This window comes from Centroberyx affinis, unplaced genomic scaffold (genome assembly GCF_046629955.1).
Source record: "Centroberyx affinis isolate AG114_WGS23_722 - 3 ecotype Tasmania unplaced genomic scaffold, CSIRO-AGI_Caff_v1 ptg002363l_1, whole genome shotgun sequence".
Lineage (NCBI taxonomy): Eukaryota > Metazoa > Chordata > Actinopteri > Beryciformes > Berycidae > Centroberyx > Centroberyx affinis.
In genome coordinates, this window is record NW_027280623.1 from 186,797 (window position 1) to 210,089 (window position 23,293).

A 23,293-nucleotide genomic window follows, 5' to 3' on the forward strand; every position below is an offset into this window, starting at 1 on the left:
CGTATGCGTCTTCCCTTTCCCCAACCCGCGCGACCCTTTCCCTCACGTTTTCATGAGCCAGTGTTGTTCTGAGTGTAGCTTAAACATGTCCATTTTTTGCAGGATCTGTGTGTGTGTCTGTGTCTGTGTGTGTGTTTGTGTTTGGAACGATCGACATGCTCCTGTAGCGATGTTTTGACCGGGCCTTGGCCCTTTACCAGATATATCCCCCGTCATCTACCTCTCCCACCTCTCCCTCTTCCTCCTCAGCCTCTTCTGCATTCTCCTCGGCTTCCTTCTCTTCCTCATCTTCCCATCCAACCCCGCTGCCAAAATCACCTGAATATGCCATTTCATCATCTGTAAGAAAGAGAGGGAAGAGAAAACAGGGCAGAGAGCGCAGGGAGATTGAATTACTCATTGTGCCCATCTTATACATCGCAATGAATTCTGTTCATTTTTACTCGGCATGTCTGCCTCTCAACTTTGATGGAGTCCCTTCTATACCAATGAGAAATGCTGAAATCAATTTAAAAACATTGACTGCAATGGCAAAAAAGGGCATGTGTTTGACTTTGTCTGGATTTTAATAGCTATTTCTAAACCTTGCCAGGGGACCCATTCTTATCAGGCACAGGTTCAGTCCAACCAGCCCTCATTTATCTTGAAAGACTTTTCTCACAGCGACAAGCGGTGCTTTAGAATGCAAATGACCCTGGACACATGAATGTGGCACTGGTCCCTGCAGTGAGTTATGTTGCAGTGGGCCTCAGTCCTTTTAATATAAAGGAAGCCTTGTGCAGAATGTGGGTGGGGGGCTGTGTGAAGAAGCGGTGTGCGGTAGGATCTAACCAGAGAGTACATTTAAAGTGTGTGTAGAAGGGGACGAGGGCAGGATAGGGGTTCGTGCTCACTGCCTCGTGCTTTTAACTTCAAATCGATTGATATATTGACTGTTGAAGCCTATGGGATTTACCACAGTCGGGCTTGCCGCGAATCCTAGACGCGGCTATTTCTCCTCCGTGTTGGTTGACACACCAGCACTCTCCCCTGTCACACTGCTGCTTCCTGTAGTAGCCGTCCTCGTCGCAGCTAGGGATGAACAGACCTGGCACACACACACACACACACACACAAATATATATAGCACATAATCATGTATGCGAAGGCAACATTACCGTACATGCCACATCATTTTACACTCGTGAGTGCATGAAGGCAACAGCACCTCCTCCCATACTGCATCATGTCTCATCACGCATGGCACCGAGCCCAAGTGAAAATATATGCATGCAGCATATGTGGCAGCCAATTCCATATTCCATGAATACAAATCTCTTCGCTGAGCAAGATAGGGGTGAATAAGTATTGAGTCAGCATGCACCAGGGGGTCGAGCTAATCATCACGGGATAAGGGAGGACACATGGGCTTTGCGGCTCTTCTGTTTCTTAACCTTTACATGAATATGACACAGCCTGTGGTCACAGCTGAGAGTAAAACCAGGGTGGCAGGAAAAAGGCACAACATTGCGGCATTTGTCACTGTGGGCAATACTTTATCTTGTAGACTTCAGAGAGAAAAGATACCATGTTGTTTTTCCTTAAGGAGAGCGCATTGTCATACTTGTCAGAGATGGATGGATTTGTCGTGACTCATGAGATTTAAAATTTCAGAGGCTATTGTTATGTTATTGTAAAATAAGGAAAGGAGCTGGCATGCGACTGTAACACAAATGAAACTGGGCATAACAGAGCTGTCCGTCCAAGCTTTCAAGGGAACATCTGAGCAGCGGGCTGGCAGACTTCCCCCTGCTCTCTGCTCTGTGTCCTTGGAGAGTCCTGACTCAGAGCCCAGCCAGCCAGCCAAAATCTGCAGTGCGCACATGCATACACACATGTGCAAACACATGCACACGCTCACCCACTCACCCACTTACACATGCATACGCACGCACACGTAACACACACTGACGGCTGCTTTCCTTTGCCGTCTGTCAGTATCAAGTTCTAATCCACAAGGCTGATCAGGGAGTAATCCCCGCCTCCTGCTTGTCATCTGCTTGATGAAACCCCTCTACAAATAAGGACACATATCCACTTGGGGAGAAAATGTTCATACAAGCAGTCCGATACTTACCAAACTTTCTCTTGCCTCCCTCTTGTACCTGGATCCTCTCAAGTTCAGCCAGGCAGGGGGGCTCTGAGGGAAAAAGGAAATAATTGTCACAACCAGAAAAAATGACAAAGAAATAGAGACCATATTCCTATGCACAAGTAGACCCAGGACAGATATATTAAAAATGAATGACTGCCTAAAATGAAAGTCCAACAGCCAAAAAAATGTAATTCTCCTGAGGATGTAATAGATAGTTTTCGAAAATCTTCTGAAATTTTAAAACCAATTCACAACTCTTCCCTTCATATTGTGCATTCAGACAGAGAACAGTGGCTTCTGGATGAGCCGGAAACCTAGACCTAGTTTCTGCTTGGCTGGTCGGCTGACAGGCCCAGTCTCAGAGCGCAGTGGGAGAACCAGGCTGTCAACAAGCAGCAGCGATGTTTTTAGTGCCTTGCAGTGACCATTTCCCCTCCATAGGGGAACTGCAGGATGAGTGGGAAGACAAATTGTGACAGACCAGCACACAACACAGGGGTGGCTACACCTGAGGGCACCTGAGTGCCTTGGACACAGGCGCCAGTGGGATTATGTTCGCGCACATTCACGAGCAGGTGCGCGCGGTGGGCACACACACACACACACACACACACACACACACACACACACACATACACACATACACACACTGTCTGCCAGCATAACATTCTCCCCAGAATACTCACTCTCTCTCCAGAAGCAGAGGCACCACTCGGCAGTGGAGACCTTGCCGTCTCTGTAGGAGTCACAGGAGTTGAAGAAGGGCCGGATGCAGACCTCGTACTTGTCCAGGTTGATGGCAGCCAGTTCAGCCTGGTCCAGATACAGGTCACTGTTGGTGTCCAGCTTGGAGAACATCCAGCCTATGGAGTCCTTACAGCTGGCCACCAGACTCCTGTCCAGCACTGCAAGCACAAAGGCATGCAAACATACTGAATAGCAGGGCACAGCTACACAAATGGAAACAGTGGAAAATCAAAATGTGCCAATCATGTGAGATAATTTCACTTGTTTCCAATGCAAATCAGCTTGATTCAAGAGTTTCCTTGGTTCAAGAAAATTCTCAAAACTGGTGAAACTGCATTGGAAACAAGTGAAATTATCTTTACCCATTGGAAAACTTTTTCACTTGGTTAAAGGAAAACAAGATTTTAAGGCTCAATACTAGACCAAATGACTTGGATAAGATCGGCATCTTTTTGCAGTGTTGTCCCTGTAACTCCCTCTTGATGCAGTGGGGATTCATTAGGCACTGGCTCTAACCTGATGCGGTGTTGGCCGCGGTGGCGCTGGCCCCAGGCTTGCTGTTGTTGTTTTGTTTGGCGTTGCCCTGCAGCAGCTGGAACCAGTCCCTCAGACGCTCCCCCAGATCAGCCAGATCCTGTCCAGTACAGCTCTCTGTGGAGGATAGAAGGGTAGGAAGAAAATGTCACTACTTCTGCCTATTCATGTGCTTCTGTTGGTGCTTGGGCATATGCTTGTGAGTGTGTGTGTCTGTGGAGGGAGAAAGAGAGTAAAATAGAGCCTTGTATTGCTGTTTACCTGTGTATTAATATTTATTTGTGCAGATTGATTGCTGTCATAGTGTTGTGTGTGTGTGTGTGTGTGTATGCATGTGTTTGATCTCACCATGTTTAGTCTCCTTGGGAACGGGAGCAGCGGTTGGACAGGGACATAGACCTGAGCACTTCAGAGTAAGATCCTTCCCTGTAAGACACGCCTGCTGCTCCAGCTTGCACTGCAACACACGAACACCCATGCATGCACACGCACACACACACACACACACACACACACACACACACACCAACAACGTCGACAAGGGGACAAAAAGGTGAGGCGAAATGAGTTATTGCCGTGATACAGATCAAATATTCATAAAGGTGACCGACTGTACACTTTGATTCAAATCAGAGACTTGCTGCTGAATACGCCTTCCCACCTCTACCTGCACACAAGGTCAGGAATGGTGATCCAAAAGACAAAGCATAAATCAATAAACACATGGAATTCTGAGGCCATATATCATGGCTCTTTGTCTCCGTTTGTCCCTCGAGATTCTCTTTACAATGCTCACCTCCAAGCGTGAGGCACGATATGTCACCGTATACCCCACCAGACAAATTAGTACACACGTTAGCATGTATAGAGAGAGTCAAAGCCGTTTACGTGTGCCAGCATTCAACTGATGCACAGCGGATTTGTTTCATTGTTATGTGTATGCATGTTATTCTAGTATACGTGTGAGTTATACAAGGAGGCAGCAGGTAGGGATGTATTTGTGTCAGTGTACCTTTGAGGCATAGTTGTGTCCATCTGATCCGCACACAGGCCCGGTGGAGGAGATGGGACAGGGCTGACAGTTGCCCTCAGGAGACCTGAGAACAGGCTGCTTCAGTCTGCAGGACAGAGGACACATAAACACCTCAGACACACTTAGTCCACTTGAGATTGCAGCTGCCTTACTTATTCTATCAGGGTGCAGTGCAATACGAGCCTGAACAAGGTAGTCTAGCAAACAACCCTCCTCCATGTTGTCCCTGTGCATTGGCTTATGATTCAGCAGCTGGTAGTAATGCGCTGCAATGGTGTACAAACAAGCTTGTTTGACCTTTTATAATTACCATTGTAACCGACAGGGGAAAACATCCCAGATCGCCACAAGCCAGTGACTGTATCCTTGGTCGTGTTGACCTTGTGTAATTGTGAGTGAACAGAAAAATCTTTTCTGCATATGTGTGTGGGGAGTCGCTCACTACTTGCCCAGGGACTACACACACTCACCTGTGTTCCAGTTTCTTGCGGTTGACGCACACAGCTCTCTGATAGCCTTGGGCGATACACACCTTGTGTCGGCTGCACTTAACCTTCTGGCAGGGGTCCTTGGTGGTGTCTACATCTGGGAGGAAACACAAAATGAGAAATCTCTCTTCACGTTTTTTACCATTTTTACCATACTCTTTTTTTTTTTTTACTTCTTTCTCGTTCTTTCATCTCTGTCCCTTCTACTTTTCTCTCCCAGTCTCAAACCTCCTCTTACTCCACCACTCCCCTCTATTCACTCAGCACAACCTAATAGTAATTCAGTGTCGCTTGGAGCAGTGCAGCGGTCTTGCACTGCAACAAATATCCATCTTAATAAGTTGTTTAGTGTACTGTTGAGGATTTAAATCTTCTTTTCATTCAGGGTGAGATTGATTCATTTGTTTCCAAAGCAGTTTCACCTGTTTTGAGAAGTGACAATATCTTGGAAAAAGGTGGAACATTCTACTATCAAGATATCAATCAGTCCAAGAAAATTCTCGAAACACCTTGATTTGCAGTGATTTGAAGTGAAATGATCTCATCCCACTGATTTTTTCCACTTATTTTAAGAAAAATCAGATTTTAAGACTCAATACTACACTCTAGGACTTGTTAAGATGGGTTTTTTTGCAATGTAGGTTAAAGCCTCCATGGCTAGCTCACCCCGGCCCCATCCATCACACTCTTTGCTAGCGGCTAATGCTAGACCATGTGTCAGCACCACACACACACTCATATGTCACTGCTGTCTGTTCCTAGCGGGCCCCCTGGAGCCCGGCCCGGATGTCACACTCCAGTCTCTTCCCTCCCCCAACCTTTATTCACCTGCGCTATCCATCAGTACAGTACGCTGGAGTACTGCTCTTTCACAGACTGCCACTGCAGGCTTTATCTATATGATAAAGTTGCCTCGTGAACCATGTAAAGCTGTGGTCAGTCCCCCTCCTGCTCCATTTGTACATGATTTTATGCCATAATAATTTAGCAGGCAGGCTTAGGATCTCCTCTCTCGTCATCTCCGTTGGCTGAAGGAGAATACATTAATTCCGGCTACATCACGGGATTATCAAAGCGAACCGACAGATATCTGATTTGAGAAGCAAATCCAAAACAATTCACCCCCCTGTCATGGCTGAGCTGGTTGTATAACGCACTGTGACTGACTGACTGCTCCGCTGGGGAGAAGCAGCGAGGCTCGGAGGCATTAGCACCCAGATCCAGACGCTTCATCCATTTAGACTGTCATCAGTGGAGCCTTTTGCTTTGGTCAGCCCACAGCCACCACCCCCACCCTCCCCTCTCTCTTGCTCTTTCTCACCTTCTTGGTCTCTCACCTCCCTCTTGCGCTTTCTCTTTCTCTCCCTTTCTCACCCGTCTCCTCTTTTACTGCTTCCCGCTTTCTTTTGCTGGCAGCTTCGATGTTTCACCCCCCTGTCTAATTCACACCAGTGCATCAGCAGAATCAGGGTGCAGCAAGGCCAGCGGCCAACTCGACCCTTCAGATGCCTTCTGAGACAGAGCGGGACAAGGAGATAAAGGGAAAAGAGTGTAATAGTAAGAGAGAGGGAGTGGAGGGCAGGGGGTGGAAGATGAATAGGGACACAGCGAAGGGGGTAGGAGGGCAAAAATATGCCGAAGCTGAATTTGTCCATTGTTAAGCTATGTCGATGGTAAAACCTCTCTGTTGTACAATGCTTCCAATGAAGATTTAACTAATACTAATACCAATACTTAAGCCAGAGAAATGAAAAACAGAAAAGCAAACAGAGAGCAGATAATCCTGCCTCCTAATAGCAAAACATTTGTAAATAAATCTTGTTGGTAGCAAGGAGCTACAATGCTGGCACAGTGTTGTGTTGTGAGTACAGAAGCATAAGGTGGCTGCCTGAGCCTCATGTTAACTTAACAGGCTTCCACGGATTAAAGCAGTGCCTGCGATGATGACGTTTCCATAGCAACAGGCTCTCAGTGGTCCAGGAATCATTTCTGGACTGACTGTGATTTGCAGCTCAATCTGGTGTTTCTGAGAACTCTCTCTCCCTCGCACACTCCCTCTGTTTCTGTAACCCCTTGTACAGTCATGTCCATCAATCTCCCTTTCCTCCCTCTATTTGCCTTCCTTTCTCTCCTCCCCGCATCCAGCAGCTTCACTATATGTATTCTCTCTCTTTCTCTTCAATTCTTCCATCTCATACTTGCTCCCGCTGCATGTTTATTCTATTTTTTTTTTTTTATCACATTCACTCTTTCTCCTTTCAAATGCTTCTCTCTCCACCGCTTTCTGTCTTTACTTTTTTTTTTTTTAAGTATCTCCTATGGCATTATACTAAGGCTTGCAGCAGTGAACCTCTCCTAATTAGCCTCCTGGTGCTTCAGTCTAATCCAATCCAGATTTGCATGTAGTTAATCCCTGCAGATTGAGGATAACGGACAGAGAGCTCAAGCCACATCCTCATCATCAGCCCTCTTATCCACTATTTACACACTCACAATCTCTAATATCATCAGAGCTATCTCATCGCCTAGGCAACGCTGAAGCCAAGCGTGTGTCTGCCGTGTATAATTGCAAATCCAATGAATGCAATAATTTACATTTACATGATTCAATTCCCACATCACCAAAACAACATTCCTGTGACCATAGAATGATCGTGTAAGAGAGAAATGCTAAGAAAATGACTAAAATAGGAGCTAAAGAGAGAAAAAAGGTGAAGGATTTTTTTTAAGAGTCAATAATGTCAATAATGATGGAGAGGTCTTGCAGAAGGCAGGCAATTTCCAGGAAAAAAGAGCAGCTCAGTCTTGGTGAGATTGAGTTTGAGGTGGTGGGCAGACATCCAACTGGAGGCTTCAGTAAGGCGTTTGATGGCAATTTAGTGTGTGTGTATGTGTGCATGTGTGTGTGTGTCCATTTGTGAGTTACCCATGGACCAACGTTACCTATCAATACCCTCCAGAGGTATTAAACTCTAGACCCTGTGGACTGCAGAGGCAGCATCTTTTCCTATCTCCTTAGAATTTGCCATTGATTTAAAGCCATTGATTTGTCACAGAGTGTCCATTCATCTGGCCTCTCTGGTTGAGATAAACTTGGGAATAACCAAGGCAAGCTGGACTCTGTATGAATAAAAGGATCAAGTCTTCTGTGAGTGCTGAATGCAAACACTTCACTTGAGTATTTTTGTATGTGTGTGTTTGTCTGTGCGTGTGTGTACGTGGGAGTGCATTCACACTTTACAACTGTTCTCCATCAGTGTTTATCTATAGAGCCGCTTGATTAAATCACAGAGCAGGGGGAGTTGTTGGATTGACAAATTGACCATAGAAATTGACTGCAAATTACCCTGACCTCTCCCTCACTTAGCAGAGGGCTGGCTGAAGTAGAGTCAACCACTGCAGTGCTTGAATGCAAATTTCCACCTCGGTCTACAGTTCCCGCTGTCTGTCTGTGTGTGTTGGAGTGTTGACAGTTCAAAAGCTCTGTCTTCCTCCATGCGACGGTATCGAGTGAGCACGGCGGTCCGGGCTGCCTGAAATGAAGCCTGCAGGCTATAGGTGTCTGATCATCCCAGCTCAGGAGTGAAGACATCACACTGATTTAGTGATGTCTCAGAGGGACAAATATCCACTTTTCCCTCCTCTGCTTCATTAGGCCACTCATAAAAGAAGGCAGATCAATGGAGGGAGATGGCGCTCTCACGTCAAAGAGAGTGAAAGAGGGATAGATAGAAGAAGCGGTTGATGCTGTGTGAAATGAAAAAAGGTACTACAGTACTATTCATCTGACAACCTGGGGCAAATGTACAAAACCTTGCTAAAGTTTTATAAAAGCTGTGCACACCAGAGTTGGAAACATGCATTATGCAGATTTTGTCAGATCTTTGCCAATTGAGAGGTTGATCTTTGCAGGTTAGGTTGACTCAGAGCCCAGAGAAAAGTTGGTTTATTATTTAAAGGTGTTATTATTATTATTAATGAAATAAAACATGTCAAATAGTCAGATGCTAGCAGTAGCAATAATACTGACAGCTCTGAGATGCAAATGCCACCAAGGGCTGGAAATGTCATCATGAACTCAAGCACAGATTGTCCTTTTTGCCTTTGCCAGGAGTTAAAACCGCCATTACATGTAAACTACAGCAGTAAGTTCAGTGTTTCTGTTGATGAAATCAGCCAGTTTCAGGTTTTATCATTCCTCACTGATTTATCATTGATTTATTTTGAAATAAAAAAATACACAACTCATGTTTGGTTGGTGTTAAATATTAAATGTAGCCATTCGGTTCTGTGTGCACACTCTTTATAACTTGTCTTACAGTCCTAGTGTATAATAATGTCTGTATTTTTTTGTATATGTGTATGTACTTTTGCAGGCTATTCTTTGTATTCTTTCTTCTTATCAGATTAAGCAGCTGCCAGAGTATAAAGACTAACCACAGTCCTTTCTCAGTCAAGTTGCTCTCCCCCCTAGCCCACAATTTCCTCATCACCAAATTGCTTTAGAGTTGGCAGGAATAATGTTGATGTCAGTCACTTTACACTAAATCAAACCATATTAGCCCCCACCCCTGTCTCTTTCTTTTCCTCTTGCTTTTACCTCTCTCTATGGCCTTTCATTGAAAGCCGTAATTAGTCCTTCATTAAGCCCTTGGATATGGCGCTAATGGACTCCGTCATTCAGACGACTTCATTTAAGCCGCAAATCAAGTGACAATGGTTGAGGACACGACTCTGTGTCATGACTTCATCTGCCAGAGGCTCAATTAAGGCTGGAGTCATGGCAGGAGGAGGTCTTAGACAGACAGCTCCTGCTCAGATGCAACAGAAAGGAAGGGAGGAAGGAGAGTGAAATGGTGACGGGTTGAAGTCCAGCCAAAGTGAAGAGTCTCCCGGGAGAGGCAGATCAGATGCACTCAAGCAGATGCAACAGAGCGCTAACATCTTTCAACCTTTTCACTGAGAAACCACAACCAAGTGTGGATAGCGGCTGACCCGAGAATACAAACATAGAGTATACACAGCGCTGTCTAATACAATGAACCGCTGAAGGTCTGGTGAGCAGCACAGTGCAACTACAGGTCATGGATTCTATTTCTATGCTGTAGGCTAATGAGACACTGTATCAAATAAATCATGTTTCATTACCCCCCCCCCCAGGGCAGTTACAACAAAGAAATGATTTCTTAGTAGGCCGATACGAGCCTACATAACAACAAAAGACATACATGAAATGAGCTGAATTACATTCTACATAAGTTAAGTGGAACAACCACACTGAGAGGGAGATGATATGACTTGAATAAAATGGTAGATCTGATACACTTTGGTCAGAGAGAAAGCAGAATAGAGTTCAGGTGAATGTGAGACTTACTTTCGTTAGAACCTTGATTTTCATCCCAGGTACGGACATAGTCATCCTGCAGAAACATAGAGAGAGGGAGACAATTTATTCAGTGTAGTCCAGTGAATCAGGTGCCATTTAACTCCATTGTCATACTGGAGGCTTAAGTGCATAGTGTGTTTGATCCGTTTGATAGCATAAGATATGAGTACTTTGTCATCTTCATAGAGGAGAACTGAATTAGTGTACATATGATTGCACAATGATTATAATGTGTACGTTAGGCTTGCAGCATGATAATTAGTTAAGTGAGTCACAATGGAGACAGATGGGCATGTACTGTGTCTATACGTCTATGGAAATGAGTCAAACAATCTGCACACAATGCCTATGTGAGACATATGGTGTCGGGGTGAGCAGGCTTTCAAGTGCTCTGTCCTTTTTTTCCCACACTTATTTAGAACATTAATCGTTGTAATTAAAATGGGCAAGTTGAAAGAGATGCTGAAAAAAGAAGATAGAAAGAGAAGCAGAGAGATAATGGGGGACAAAAAGAGAAGGAAATGAGTCATGAATGAAAAAGGCGTCATACAAAAGCAGTTGGAAGAGAGCCTCATACAGCAAAACTGAAACTGACCTCTACCTCCTGGTGAAGCGACAGCAGAGGAGAGAAAGGGAGCCAAAGTTAGTGAAGAAGAAAAGAGTCATTTTAGATACAGGCTATTAAGCTGCATTCATTAACATTCAAAATCCTCAGCAACTTTTAACATCACTTATTGTAAGACCTCACAAAAGACCTTTCAGCATTCAATAAATTACATAAATGCATCTCAGGCAACAGAATTTTGCTTTTACTGCAGTGGGAGACATTGTGATACCTGGAAGCTAGTAACTAGACTTAGAAATACTGAAACTGAAAACATACACGAGAGAAACCACAATAACTGAAATTCATAAACGCATACTTAGATACATTTAGGATTATATTTTCCCGATATGGGGGAATCCCACAGCAGACAGTACAGAAGTAAAGCATACTGGTGTAGGTACTGCTGTGTCTGAAATAATAAATATGAGTCATTTCAAGATATTTACAATGTGCCCCCTTAGTGATGACATACTCTGTAAAACACACATCACCGTAAACATTTACTGTAGTGGAAGGGTGTGCCAAAAAGCTCCCCGGAAGGTGATAAAGCCTGACACGACACATGAAATAAGGAGCCCTTCATGAAGGCAGACTGGGACCTCCTCTTTGACCCTCACACTTCTATTTCACAGAGGTAAATATTTTCATCAATGGCAAGGTCTCCACTCAACCATTTAAATCTCTCAAACCACACCACTGTTGCTCTGCTCATCTCTGCTCACTGCGGCGCTGAGCTCATTTCCCTGAACCAATCTCTCTTCCCCCTCCTCGATGACAGCAAAGTCACTTACAGTAAACTGGGCTGTCTACGACAGGGAGGGCCCGGAATTCAAATCCAGCATTCCAGTTGGGCTTTATGAATGATGGTCTGTAATGCAGTTTAACCTTGTTGGGCCTGATGGAGTCACACATTAGCAGGGCAAGACCTCAAGAGTTTACGACCTGGCCATTAATCTGACGCCTCTCATGTCTCCTTTATTGATGTTTCAACTTCTGCATTATTTAGCAGCCTATCTGTATTTGTATTTCTGCCAAGACCGATGAGGAAAGTGTCCTGCTGCTCTGACAGGACTGGAAATCAATGATTTCGTGAAAGAAAGGCTGCAGAAAATGTATTCGGGGAAAATATATTCTCCTGAGTGTATATAGAAAGTGGGCATGAAATGCAGAGCATACTGACAAATCTGGCACACAGCAACAAAATTACGTCATTTGAATATATGTCACAAACCAAAACTTGGATAAGAAAGTATACTGTAAGACCACCAGTTTTACACTGAAGTGATTACAGAAAGTAGGCTGAGGGTTGAAAACACTCAGCTGTATCCGGGCGCTCTGTGATCCACCTGATAACATTAGAAAGATCCCTCCTTTTGTTAAACAGACCGGGGAAACCTCCCCTCCGCATCGAACATGGCAGACTGCTCAACCTCCCGCCACGCTGCACAATACTGACTGACAGATCACAATCCCTCATATCTGTGGGATGAGACTCAGGGTCCGTTGAGCCTGTCCCCTGTAAATTGGGTTCAACTCGGGAGGAACCGGCACTTTGTCACAGAGATCTGTCTGTGTGGCTTGTGCAACAGAAGTGTGTGTGTAAATGTACAAGTCGGCTTGTGCTTGTGTGTGGGTGGGGTGGTGTGTGTGTGTGTGTGTGTGTGTGTTGAAAAAAGAAGAAGAAAAAAGACAACAAGGGTCAATGAATGTGTGAGCATATGTGTGTGTGGGAGGGGAGGTTGCGTTTGTGACTGACAGGTATTTCTGGGTAAATGTCAGCTGTCAGATACACTCTGTGTTCAATGTGGTTATCCTGAGGGGTTTGTTCATCTTGCCAGCGGAGCGCATCACTGTGTCAATAGCAACACAGGACACAGTAATAACTCTCCTGTGTATCAAATGGAACTCTGTGCAGGCTCATCTGCCAGATAAAGGTTTGTACTTGACCTTTTTCTCACAATTACCTTTAATATCTGCCTTCGGTGGATTGGTCTCGCAACCCCACTCAGAACAGCGCAGAGCCACAATGAAGTATGTGCCACAGACCATATCAGGAAAGAGCACACCCGGGGAGTCGTACTGTAACATTCACGCAATAACCAATTTCGGCCCAGACAGAAAACATCCTTCAATTTTCATGTGTGACAGTTTTTCCATGGCATGAAGGGAACTCGCTTGCTGTAAAGTTAAGTTAGTTTCATCCAGACATTTCAAATTAGACACACAGGACTCTTTCATAGGGAACAATGATTTGATATGCAACTGTAGTGATTTCAGCCTATCTGTTCCTTGATGAAAAACAAACCAGTGGCTCATTGGTTTGTGATTGATCTAAGCAAGGCAATTGACTCTGTAGATCATACACTGAAAAGATTGTTTTTGTCCTTATAATAACGCACAAAACTGGTTTTAATTCTGAATTCCTTACCATTTGGAACCAGTTTTGCATTCTAGCTGCTCTTCTCTGTTCCAGATTCTAATTATGCAGATGATACATTCCTATACCTTACTGCCATCTCCACTGCAACCCTGATATTTGAAAGACAGTTTGTCTTTCAGGCTCCATATTAAGGCTTTATATTATTCAAGAGAACCTCAAACTGGTTCTAAATGCAGATAGATATGTCCTTTCCTCGTCAAACACTGTAAGGCAGCTGTATCTACCCCAGGTCTTCAAGATCCATAGGGAGGCGGTCCTGACCAAAGTCTGTGGCAAGAATTTCTGCGTTGTTCTCAGTTTTGAACCTCAGTGATGTGCAGGCAGCAGTAATAGATACTGCATCATAGTTACTGAAGGTCTACAAAGAAGGTATGATGGCCAACATGTGACCTACCTGTGCCATGTGATCAATTTGGTAGGGGAGATATGACAGCATTTCAAGTATTTCAGTGAGGATGCATCTCTGGTGACATGAGTCAAGTCAGCCTTCGTCAAGAAGCCAGCAAGGAAAAGATGGGTGGTCTTGCTCATAATAAAGGAGTGAGTGCATGCCAATGTGCCTCCTGTGACAGCAGGTTGGTTTGGGTGTTTGATCCGACAGGCACCTGCCATGAAGAGTGAGACTGAGAGCTGCACTGCGCAGAAACTCCTGGTTAATCCCCCTCCAGGCCTCATTGAGGAGCGGACTGCCTGCCACTACTGTCTGTCAAAGGAAGCCCTCTCAACCTCCATGGAGCTCCTTGACTAATTTAAAGGCATCAGTGTGAGGTTTCCAAAGGTTTCTGAAGTCCCCTTCATCCCCTGCCCAGTCAACTCTATCGACAGTGAAAGGTCCTTCAGCAAATACAAGAACCTCCTCACAGACAAGAGTCGCTGACTGAGGCTGGCCATCTTGTAATAGAGAGTCTCACACAGATGGAGAGTCTGAAGTGAAAGATGAACTGATCACCAAGCAGCAACACACAAAAAAGATCAAAATAGACACTAAAGACACTTTCAGTTGAAAGTCTGACACTTAAGACTTGACCTTGATACTCTGAGACGTAAGACTTGATGCATCTTCACCTTCAGCTGAGTAAAAAGATATGACGTACAGTATATGGCGTTTGCACTATTTAATTTATGAAATGTGTATTTTTTTCTCTATAAGAAATGTTCATGTATTCATTCCTACAACGTGAAACACTGTTATGCATGCTACTGAACTGTGTTTTACTATTTGTTGAGTGTTTGTTTCACAAAAAAATGGTTAATATGAGGAAAAACTCCATGACTAGATAAAATAAAACCAAAAAATCTGAATCCAGATAAAATATAACCAAATGAAATAAAATAGGGAAACAATAAAGCAGATTTTATAGGGCCTTAAGATTGTTTCAGCAGTAGAAGCACTACAAACAGCCTTATCATCATCTCCCACCACTTTCTCCCACCTGGAGAGCCACATAAAGACTCTCCGCTGCTGTTCGTAGTGTCTCAGCCTTGGATTACAGATCACATCAGACATGTTTAAGATGAACCATAAAAGCTTTCAACAGCATTCTCATCCTATCTGCCTCTTGTCTCCATGCACACTGGGCTGGAAGGTGTGTGTAGCGAGTCTGCTGATTCCTGCAAGTGTGCAAACATGCAGGAGTCTGAGAAGAGGCAGAACATCAAACGCTGCAGCATTACCACAAGTCTAGTCTGCCTCTCTTATGGGAGGGAGTCAAGAGCAGATCTCATGTAAGAGGACTGGCAGAGCAAAAATGAAAAGGTTAGCGGGGGCAGTTGATACCTCTGGGTGGCGTCTGACTCAGATAGATGGACAGAAGGAGGGAGGTGACAGCAAGGAGAAAGACAGGAAAAAAGAGAGACATCAAGTAACACAACATAATTGTAAGGGGACTGACCTATATCTAATGTGCATTTTTTGTATGCTTCAACGAGCAGCACGCTTTCAATTTCCACCTTTGAATAGACTGACTTTGCATGAGGGAAGAATGGAAATATTGTCTGCATTACCCCTCTCTTTGTTGACTCAAACACAAGCAATCTGTTTCATATTCAAGGTAGTAGCACACAAGTTATTAATTTATGTCTACATTGAATGGTGTCAGGCTTGACTGCTGTAGATATTATGCATTATATTATAGTAATTCCCTCACTCACAGAAATCCACTCATTTCCGTGTTCACTCAGAAACAGTGATAGAGTGAAGGGCTGAGCGGCGTGTCACACAGTCTGCAATCAATTACGTCAGACATACTGTGACAGGAAAGGGGAGACAAAAGGATAAATACAAAGCCTGGCTGAAAATTGAAGCACTTTGGACTTAACAACTTCATTGCCTTTTCCATTTCCCCCGCTATATATTCACAGGTAGGAATGGAAGAAAGACAGAGTATACTACAGAGTAGTTTTGCATCAAATTCAGCGTGTACTGTGGGTGTGAGTATTGAGTTCTTAAACTTTCTTGTTTCGCGCGCACACACACACATACATACACACACACACACACACACACACACAAACAAACAGACAGAAGCACAGATACAGCTATAAAAATCACACTTAGTCCAGAAAGTCTCTGTGCACTCATGCCAGCCCTGTACTCACTATCTATAAATAAAATCAGCCTTTGTGCCTTTTAGGCCCCTGCGGGAAATAAGAAAACAGTCTGTAACTCACAGGAGAATCTGGTACAAACAGCAAGAACCTTCACACTTCACTGAAAACACCGAGCTCAACTGAAAAACAGCGACTTGTACAACAATGGAAAATCAATGAAGTGGCTTTAGCATGGGCTACAAGAAGGACACGAATCAGCCAATGACTTGAGACAGGGGAGACTAAAACAATGTAATTTAATAAGAGAGTCACAACCAGATCAGCAACAGCAGTGGACAGAAAGCAGGCTTGTCTGGTGGATGCAGCAGACTGGCTGTCACTTCTGGGCCTAACAAGTCCAGTCATGGGGCTTACTCATTTTCAATGCTGCTCAAATTCCTTAAAAATAGATTTATGTGATATGACTCTTTATGTGATTTGATTCTTGTGGGTTTTTTTCTTGTATCTTGTTGTCAAAGAAATGCTGCGTCAGCCGGGCTACAGTTTCAAATAAATGAATACCACTTTTAGTTGTGTGTTATGCCTTGTGTCCTTAACATTTGAGTTGAGTCTGAGCCTGGTAGAGAGAGAGAGATCCTTGCAGCTATACCTGCTCCCCCCAAAATATGTGTGTGTGTGTGTGTGTGTGGGCGGACACGTTTGTGTGGTGTGTGGAAGTTCTGCAAGTCCATCACAGGCTGATCTTTATTTTGGAAGTGTTGTTTTGAAGTGTGTTTTTGTCAGTTCTGATCAAATTCAGGCCACACAGTCGCAGATCTCATTTGGGAAAAAGCTCACATTTTGGACTTGTGAAGACCTCTGCTCCCTTGTGTGACCTGCCTTATATGAGAGCTGATTTCAGATCAGCCGTGACTCACTCTGGCTAAAGGCCAAAGGAAATAACATTTGTGTGGCATTTAGGTATGGCCACTGCCACTTAGTGTTATTGTTTAAAAGGGAAAATTGGCTGTGATTCATTGGACCTGCTATTAAATGTAACACCATACTGAGTTTCAAAAGCAGCCTTCAATCAAATAGCCACACACAGACTCATAATAATTTAAGAGGCACGGTGCATTTTCAAATGAGAGTTAATTATGAAATAGCAAATACAACTGTAGCACTGAGTTTCAAATTATCCACTTTTGCATCTAATCTCATAAGAACCAACTTCACGCTAGTACAATACACTTCTAAGAAAAAGCGTTTTGGGAATTTTATTGTCGCAGATAAGTGGGCTAAGTATATACTGTGGGAGAAAGGCTGTGCTGGAGAAGTACAGGAGGATGCTGGCAGTATCCCACAAAGAGCTCATTAGAGGCGGATTCCTGGATGTCAGTTGCGCTCTGTAGTGAGCAACCTATTTGGCACACCGACTCCCAGGTGCAGCCAACACAGAAGCAGGTCACTCCGACAAGTCATGCATGTGAAATGTTGAACTGCGATTGTGGGCATGTGGGGTATTCTGGCATCCGCAAGGGAGAATACTGTGGGGACGAGACAACGCTTTGAGATTTCTGTGTCTTTCTGTAACTAGTAGCTACACACAAACGTGTTCTGGATGGAGATGCATTTATACAGTTTTCTAAACAGTTGTATCCACCAAGAAATTTGATACTTGCGGTATTACTGTTTACTGTTCAAAACACCCTGTCTCTCTCTGCGGCACCTGTGCCCTTCAGCTAGCTATTGTACTGCAGTGGGAAGCAGCTGTAGCCATGCCAGCAGGCTATGATGAAAGGCTGTTTTTTTTTTCTACTCAATTACAGCCCACCTAGGCCTCTGGTAGCCAGCCAAGGCACCACACAGCGCAACAGAGTCCAGCCAAACCCGGAACAACCAAGCATCTCTCCCAAAACTGTCGGAGTTGATCTAGATGTGCTCCATCTGCACCTCCAGTGCGACTCCGGACCTCTGCAGCCTCAGCTCGCAATACAGAGACCTTCCCAATGAACCGTGTGATAAGGAAAGAGCCATGTCCAAATAAGGCATGACTAGATAGACTAATGGACGTCTGATAAGCATTTATCATCGTTCATAACATTAGTGCATCAGTAGCAGTCTATTATAACATCAGAGAGAGGGTTATGTAAGCGATAGACAAGCTGCCGGGCGATAGGATAGCCAGACCGAGGGCAGCGTCTGGCGATAATAATTTAGTCATCGCCTGGATAGGATAGTCTTTAATGGAGTGTTTGGCTCCACTGTTACAAATGCCATTATCCACAATTATGTTGCATATGCTATGGTGAGTGATGATAAAAAAAAGGGCACTGAGGGGAACACCGACACAGAATGCTGAAATCCTGTTGGATCCCTGCCAGTCTAGGAGCACATAAGGCCAGATTCAGGATAGGTGAGTGGGTAGAGCGGGTCGTGGGCTCAGCAAACCTCCATGCCTTTACATCAAATGTCCTTTGATGGTCCAAAACCACATACAGTCACCTTATAATAAGAATTGACTGAACCTGCCCCAAGTGCCTCCACCGTTCTGCATATTTAATCCACTGGTGTTGACTGGGGATCTGAGGTGATGTTTGTGTGCTGGCACAGAGCGTTTTCTGTTCATTAAAAATGAAGTGAAGGAATAACAGGTGCAGCAGAATTTGGTACAGAGTTGCTCGACTGCGGAGGTCTGTTGTGCCTGCGTTATAAAGATGAAGATTTACCCAGCAAACAGAGGATGGAGAGGGGGGAGAGCAGAGCAAATGAGAGAAACTCATTAATGAACAAAAATAAACACTGTGTCCTTTTTGCCGTGGTCATGGTGACATGAATGATGAATGCTGAGAATAACCAAGTGAGCCTCAGATCAGGTGAGCGTCCTAGCATTGTTGTATATGAGCAAAACATTTATTAATAGGCGCATCTCATTTAATCTTGAATCAACAGAGATGAAACATCAGGCCAATTTCATGGCTTGGCAATTTCATGGATAGTATTAGTTTTACAAGGGAAGTTGAGCAAAAAATTGAATTCACTGTTGATTTGGCTTTGGTAGACATACCAAATTGGATCCACTATGCATAAAATGCTGGAGTCCCCAGTCATTTAATTTCTTACTGAAATGAAAATAGACGGTGTCTCAACTGGCGAGATGATCCCTCTTGACATCTTATCGTCCCTATAATTGAGTCTCTGAATTATTTTGTCATATTTGGGTTGTATCAGGATTACCTGATACATTCAGTGTCTACTCAAAGTGAAAATGAGCATGAGTGAGCATGAGTGAAATTGGCAGTATTTTATTGTCACATACAGTATATAATTATGGAGAAAATATATTCTGGCCTACTTTTGAGCTCATCTCCACTCCTTTCTATTTATGTCTCCATCTTTAAGCTATCTAACTCCATTTCCAGCCTCTTTAGGTTGAAAACCATGTTGATGAATATTCCTCTGTCACTAATCTTTAACATCCGAAAAACAAAAACAAAACAACAACAGCAACAACAACAAAGAATGTAACACATGCAGTGCATCCATGTTGTTAGTGAACTGATTTCTCACATGGAGCAAATAACACCAAGGATCTCAGTAAGCTAATAAGCCTTTAGGTTAAAATAGCAATAATCCATTCAATCACCATTACTGCGCTTTCCCCAGTTTTTCAATTTTTTATTCTGGATTTGGTGCATTACTGGAATGAAATGTTGAGTGCACCTGTCAGATTAAAGGATTGAAGGTATTCCATTCTATTATTTGTTGACTGTAACTGTTACATCTAATCGCCTTGTCTTTCTGTGAAATAGATTGAATTGAAGTGTGGAATCTATTTTTATAGGAAGTGAAAGAGCCTCTTATCCTGATGCAAGCACATCGCTGCCACATCATAGATTTTATATTTGGTATGGCAAGAGAATAAAGATTAAATATTTATATGGTCTGTAGCCTATGTATTGTGAGTGTGTGTGTGTGTGTGTGTGTGTGTGTGTGTGTGGATGTGTGTCTGTGTGAATGTGTCTGCATGTGCAAAAGGGAGAATGAAAGATCTCCTCTTTCATGTTCTGCAGCTTTGATTATTGCTTTCCAGTGCTGAATTAATATTCAACATTCTGCTCTCCAAGGACTGTGTAAGTCAACATCAATTTGTGTAATTTGAATACTTTTATCTGTGTCATGGGCAGTCCTTTATAGACCAACCAAAATAATTCCCAGGAACAGAACCGTTGTACTCAATTTCCAGTTCTGAATTCAGTGCCTTTTTTTTCTATCAGTTCAAAGCATGAAGCAACACCGATTAAAGGTTTATTGTATACAGACTGAGCCAGCAGCCTTGAGCGCAAATGTTATTTACTTTAAAAAGAAAGGAGAGTGCGCCTCATGAATGTGCAAATATCAAGATCACTCAACCAAATATTCAGTAGTTCTTGCTGAGAATCATCAAGATAATTGCTGTCGGTTGCAGAAAATGGCGCTTCACTTGAAGAAGGCTGCACAGTTTGAATGATCTGATAAAAGCGGAACAACCGATGTTTCCACCTCTCCCTTCTCTCCATAGACAGGACTGGTAAGGGGATAGAGTCATCAAACTCCCTGTGAAACATGCTCCATTTCAGCACTATAACAGAGAGACTGCTGTTGCTACGGCAGCAAGCTGAAATCAAAGCAGTTTCTATTGGCAATCCCCAGGGAGGTTCTGTGGTTCGCTTCTCTGATGTTTCTCCTGTCATCATCATCATCACTAGAGACGCCACCACTCCTGCCCTTTCACACACTCACAAACACACATGCACGTGTGAAGCACACACACGTAGAAGCGCAATCACACTTGTGCAAGTACAGACATGAGCACACATGTACCTGAGTGTGCAAGCACCGAGGTGTACACACACAGATGCCTCTTGCGCGCGCATGCACGCACGCGCACACACACACACACGCACGCACGCACGCACGCGCGTGCGTGCGCTGGCGCACTCATAAAGCAAATCACCCCTGGGAATAATGACCATGAAAGAGATACATATATTATGGAAATGTAAGGAACTGTTTGTGTTTCACAGTAGCTTTGATCTCAAATTTGAGGAAAAAAGGAAAATAAGTGACATCTTTATACTGGATGGCAAACCCCGAAGCAATGCTGAGAAGCTGATCCTGCTTTCTCTGAACTGTTTATATCTTGTTTCTAGTGAAATAGCAGGGGGTGGGGGATGCTGTTATGCTCCACATATTCCAACAGTGTGTGGGATGTGTGTGAGAGTGTGTGTGTTTGCAGATCACAACGTCACTCACAATACAGTTTTTATTTTATTCACACTTGGAAGGTGGGGTTTGTGAACAGCCAATTAATACGTACTGATTTCAGAATAAAGTTGTCTCTCCAACTAATGGCTTGAATCAAAGCTGGGGTTGTGTAAATATAGAGCAGCATCCAGTCTGTCATAATCCTGCAATAATTCTTACTTAATCTTTTCATGCCCGCAATTTCATTACTTCCCTAAGTACAGTTCCAGAGGACATACTCTTTAAATAATCACAGAAGCAGTCACATACTTAATCCCCCCCCCCCCCAGGAGGAGAACAAAGCTGCCAATTTTCACATGCATTCACCTTTTCTCCAGGGATGTCCATGACCCATGACTCAATGAGGCTTATGTATGCTGATCATTAATGACACCACAGTGATATGGGATGTGTGCTATATAGGAGGGTTCAACTTTCTCTTCTTGAGATGATATGGCATCGTTCTCAAACGGACATGTAAACTGAAGCCATTTGCAAATCCAATAATGATAGCTATTGCCTGTGCTGTAGTAACCACCCTGGATCAATTAAAACTCAATTAACAGGATTCATGTGGAATATAATCCCAACTGCACTATTGTCCAAATCCTATTGTGATCATTGGAAATCATTTCATTGAGCCGGAGGCAGAATTCTGTCCATACATTCATGGACAGAGCAATATATCACCTTGCATACCCTATGGGCTTTAATCAATCCTTGCAACCCAATTCAGTCTGACACTAGGTGAAAATGCAAATCAATCAATCATCGCCCCTCTGTTCTAATTGCTTAATTCTCTTGTTTGTGAAATCTCCCAGGACTCGTCTGGAAACAGATCCTGAGGAAACCGACATTAGGAGCAATATTATAGAGTATGTAATTACTGGTACTGTGCGTGGATTTGAATTATTTTTTATCAAGAAAGGGTCCTTACTCCAACAGTGGGAACTGTATCAGATACAATCCTTATTTACACCTTAAGTGAAATCACAACTGGAATTTTACTTTAGCATTGTTGGTTAAAGTATTATCGGGATTGTTCATATAAAAATAGCTCCATTTGTAGGCTACACACAGAATTTCAAGGAGGAAACTGGAAAAGTAAGATGTAGACAAGTAACCTGTCCCACACTGCCAACCGATATTTCACATACTGAATCCTATTTAGAGAGTAATGCTTAAAAATATACAAAAACTGGCCAAAAATGTATTTGTACATACAGGCTAGATGACATTGAATCGAAATATAGCTCTGGACACTGTAAATACAATCCCTTCCTATAAGCGAACATATATTTGTAAGTATAGAAATGTTTTTTTGCCACCCAAAAATAGATCATATACATGTAGAGTGATTTATGTTTAGTGTTTGTATATTTTGAAACATGTCTAAACATATTCTGAAGTGTGTGTGATTTTTTTTCAGTGTGGGGTCTGTTCAGCAACAGAAGTGGATCAAGTTTTGTGCATATTGCACTGAGTGTGTGTGTGTGATTACTAATATTAGGCGACTATAATTATAAGGTCGTGTCTCGTGTCTGTTTCCCCATCAGCACAGCTTACCGCATTACCGCGCATCTCTCAATCAACACAGCGGACTTACGTCTCTGAAGCGATTCCAGTGCTTGATCTTGCGGCTGTACTGTGAAATGGTGGACAGCCACTGCTCGTCTTCCATGAAATTCCCCGTTTTTCCCCCCTCTTTTACGCTCTTCACGTCGGTCTGAAAGGTGGACCCCACCAGCATCACCAGCGGGACGAGAAGGCACCCAATATCCGTAATTCCCACCATGGTAGCGGACAAAAACACGCACACCGGCAGTCGGCTTTCCTCTTCTGGTAACAGGGAGGAGGAGGAGGAGGAGGAGGAGGATGCTGAGGCTAGAATAAAACTACCAACTGATTAGCCTATAGGATGCTCCTTCTGCTGCTGCCGAGAGAGAGAGAGAGAGAGAGAGCGAGAGAGAGAGAGAGAGAGCGCACTGCAAAAATGACAAGCTTGGCTATGGATTTTATTTTGTATCCAGACGTATCAAGCTTATTTCACGATATTGTCAAATTAAATGACCTGACTGCACTGGCTGATCATTTGTCTGGTTCCAACAG

The 23,293-nt window shown here is 43.6% G+C and overlaps 1 protein-coding gene across 1 annotated transcript; it reads right to left on the reverse strand.

The window, feature by feature from the left end:
- Nucleotides 1–68: 68 nt before the first annotated feature.
- Nucleotides 69–22,979, reverse strand: spock2 (SPARC (osteonectin), cwcv and kazal like domains proteoglycan 2). The gene is made up of 11 exons (XM_071533378.1): nt 22,791–22,979; nt 10,918–10,926; nt 10,311–10,356; nt 4,919–5,033; nt 4,428–4,533; nt 3,764–3,872; nt 3,398–3,532; nt 2,821–3,039; nt 2,117–2,179; nt 956–1,087; nt 69–339 (listed from the first exon to the last, which is right to left on the reverse strand). Exons 1-11 carry the CDS (start codon nt 22,977–22,979, stop codon nt 194–196), a joined length of 1,269 nt encoding a protein of 422 aa, XP_071389479.1. The 3' UTR covers nt 69–193.
- Between the last annotated feature and the right edge of the window lie 314 nt (nt 22,980–23,293).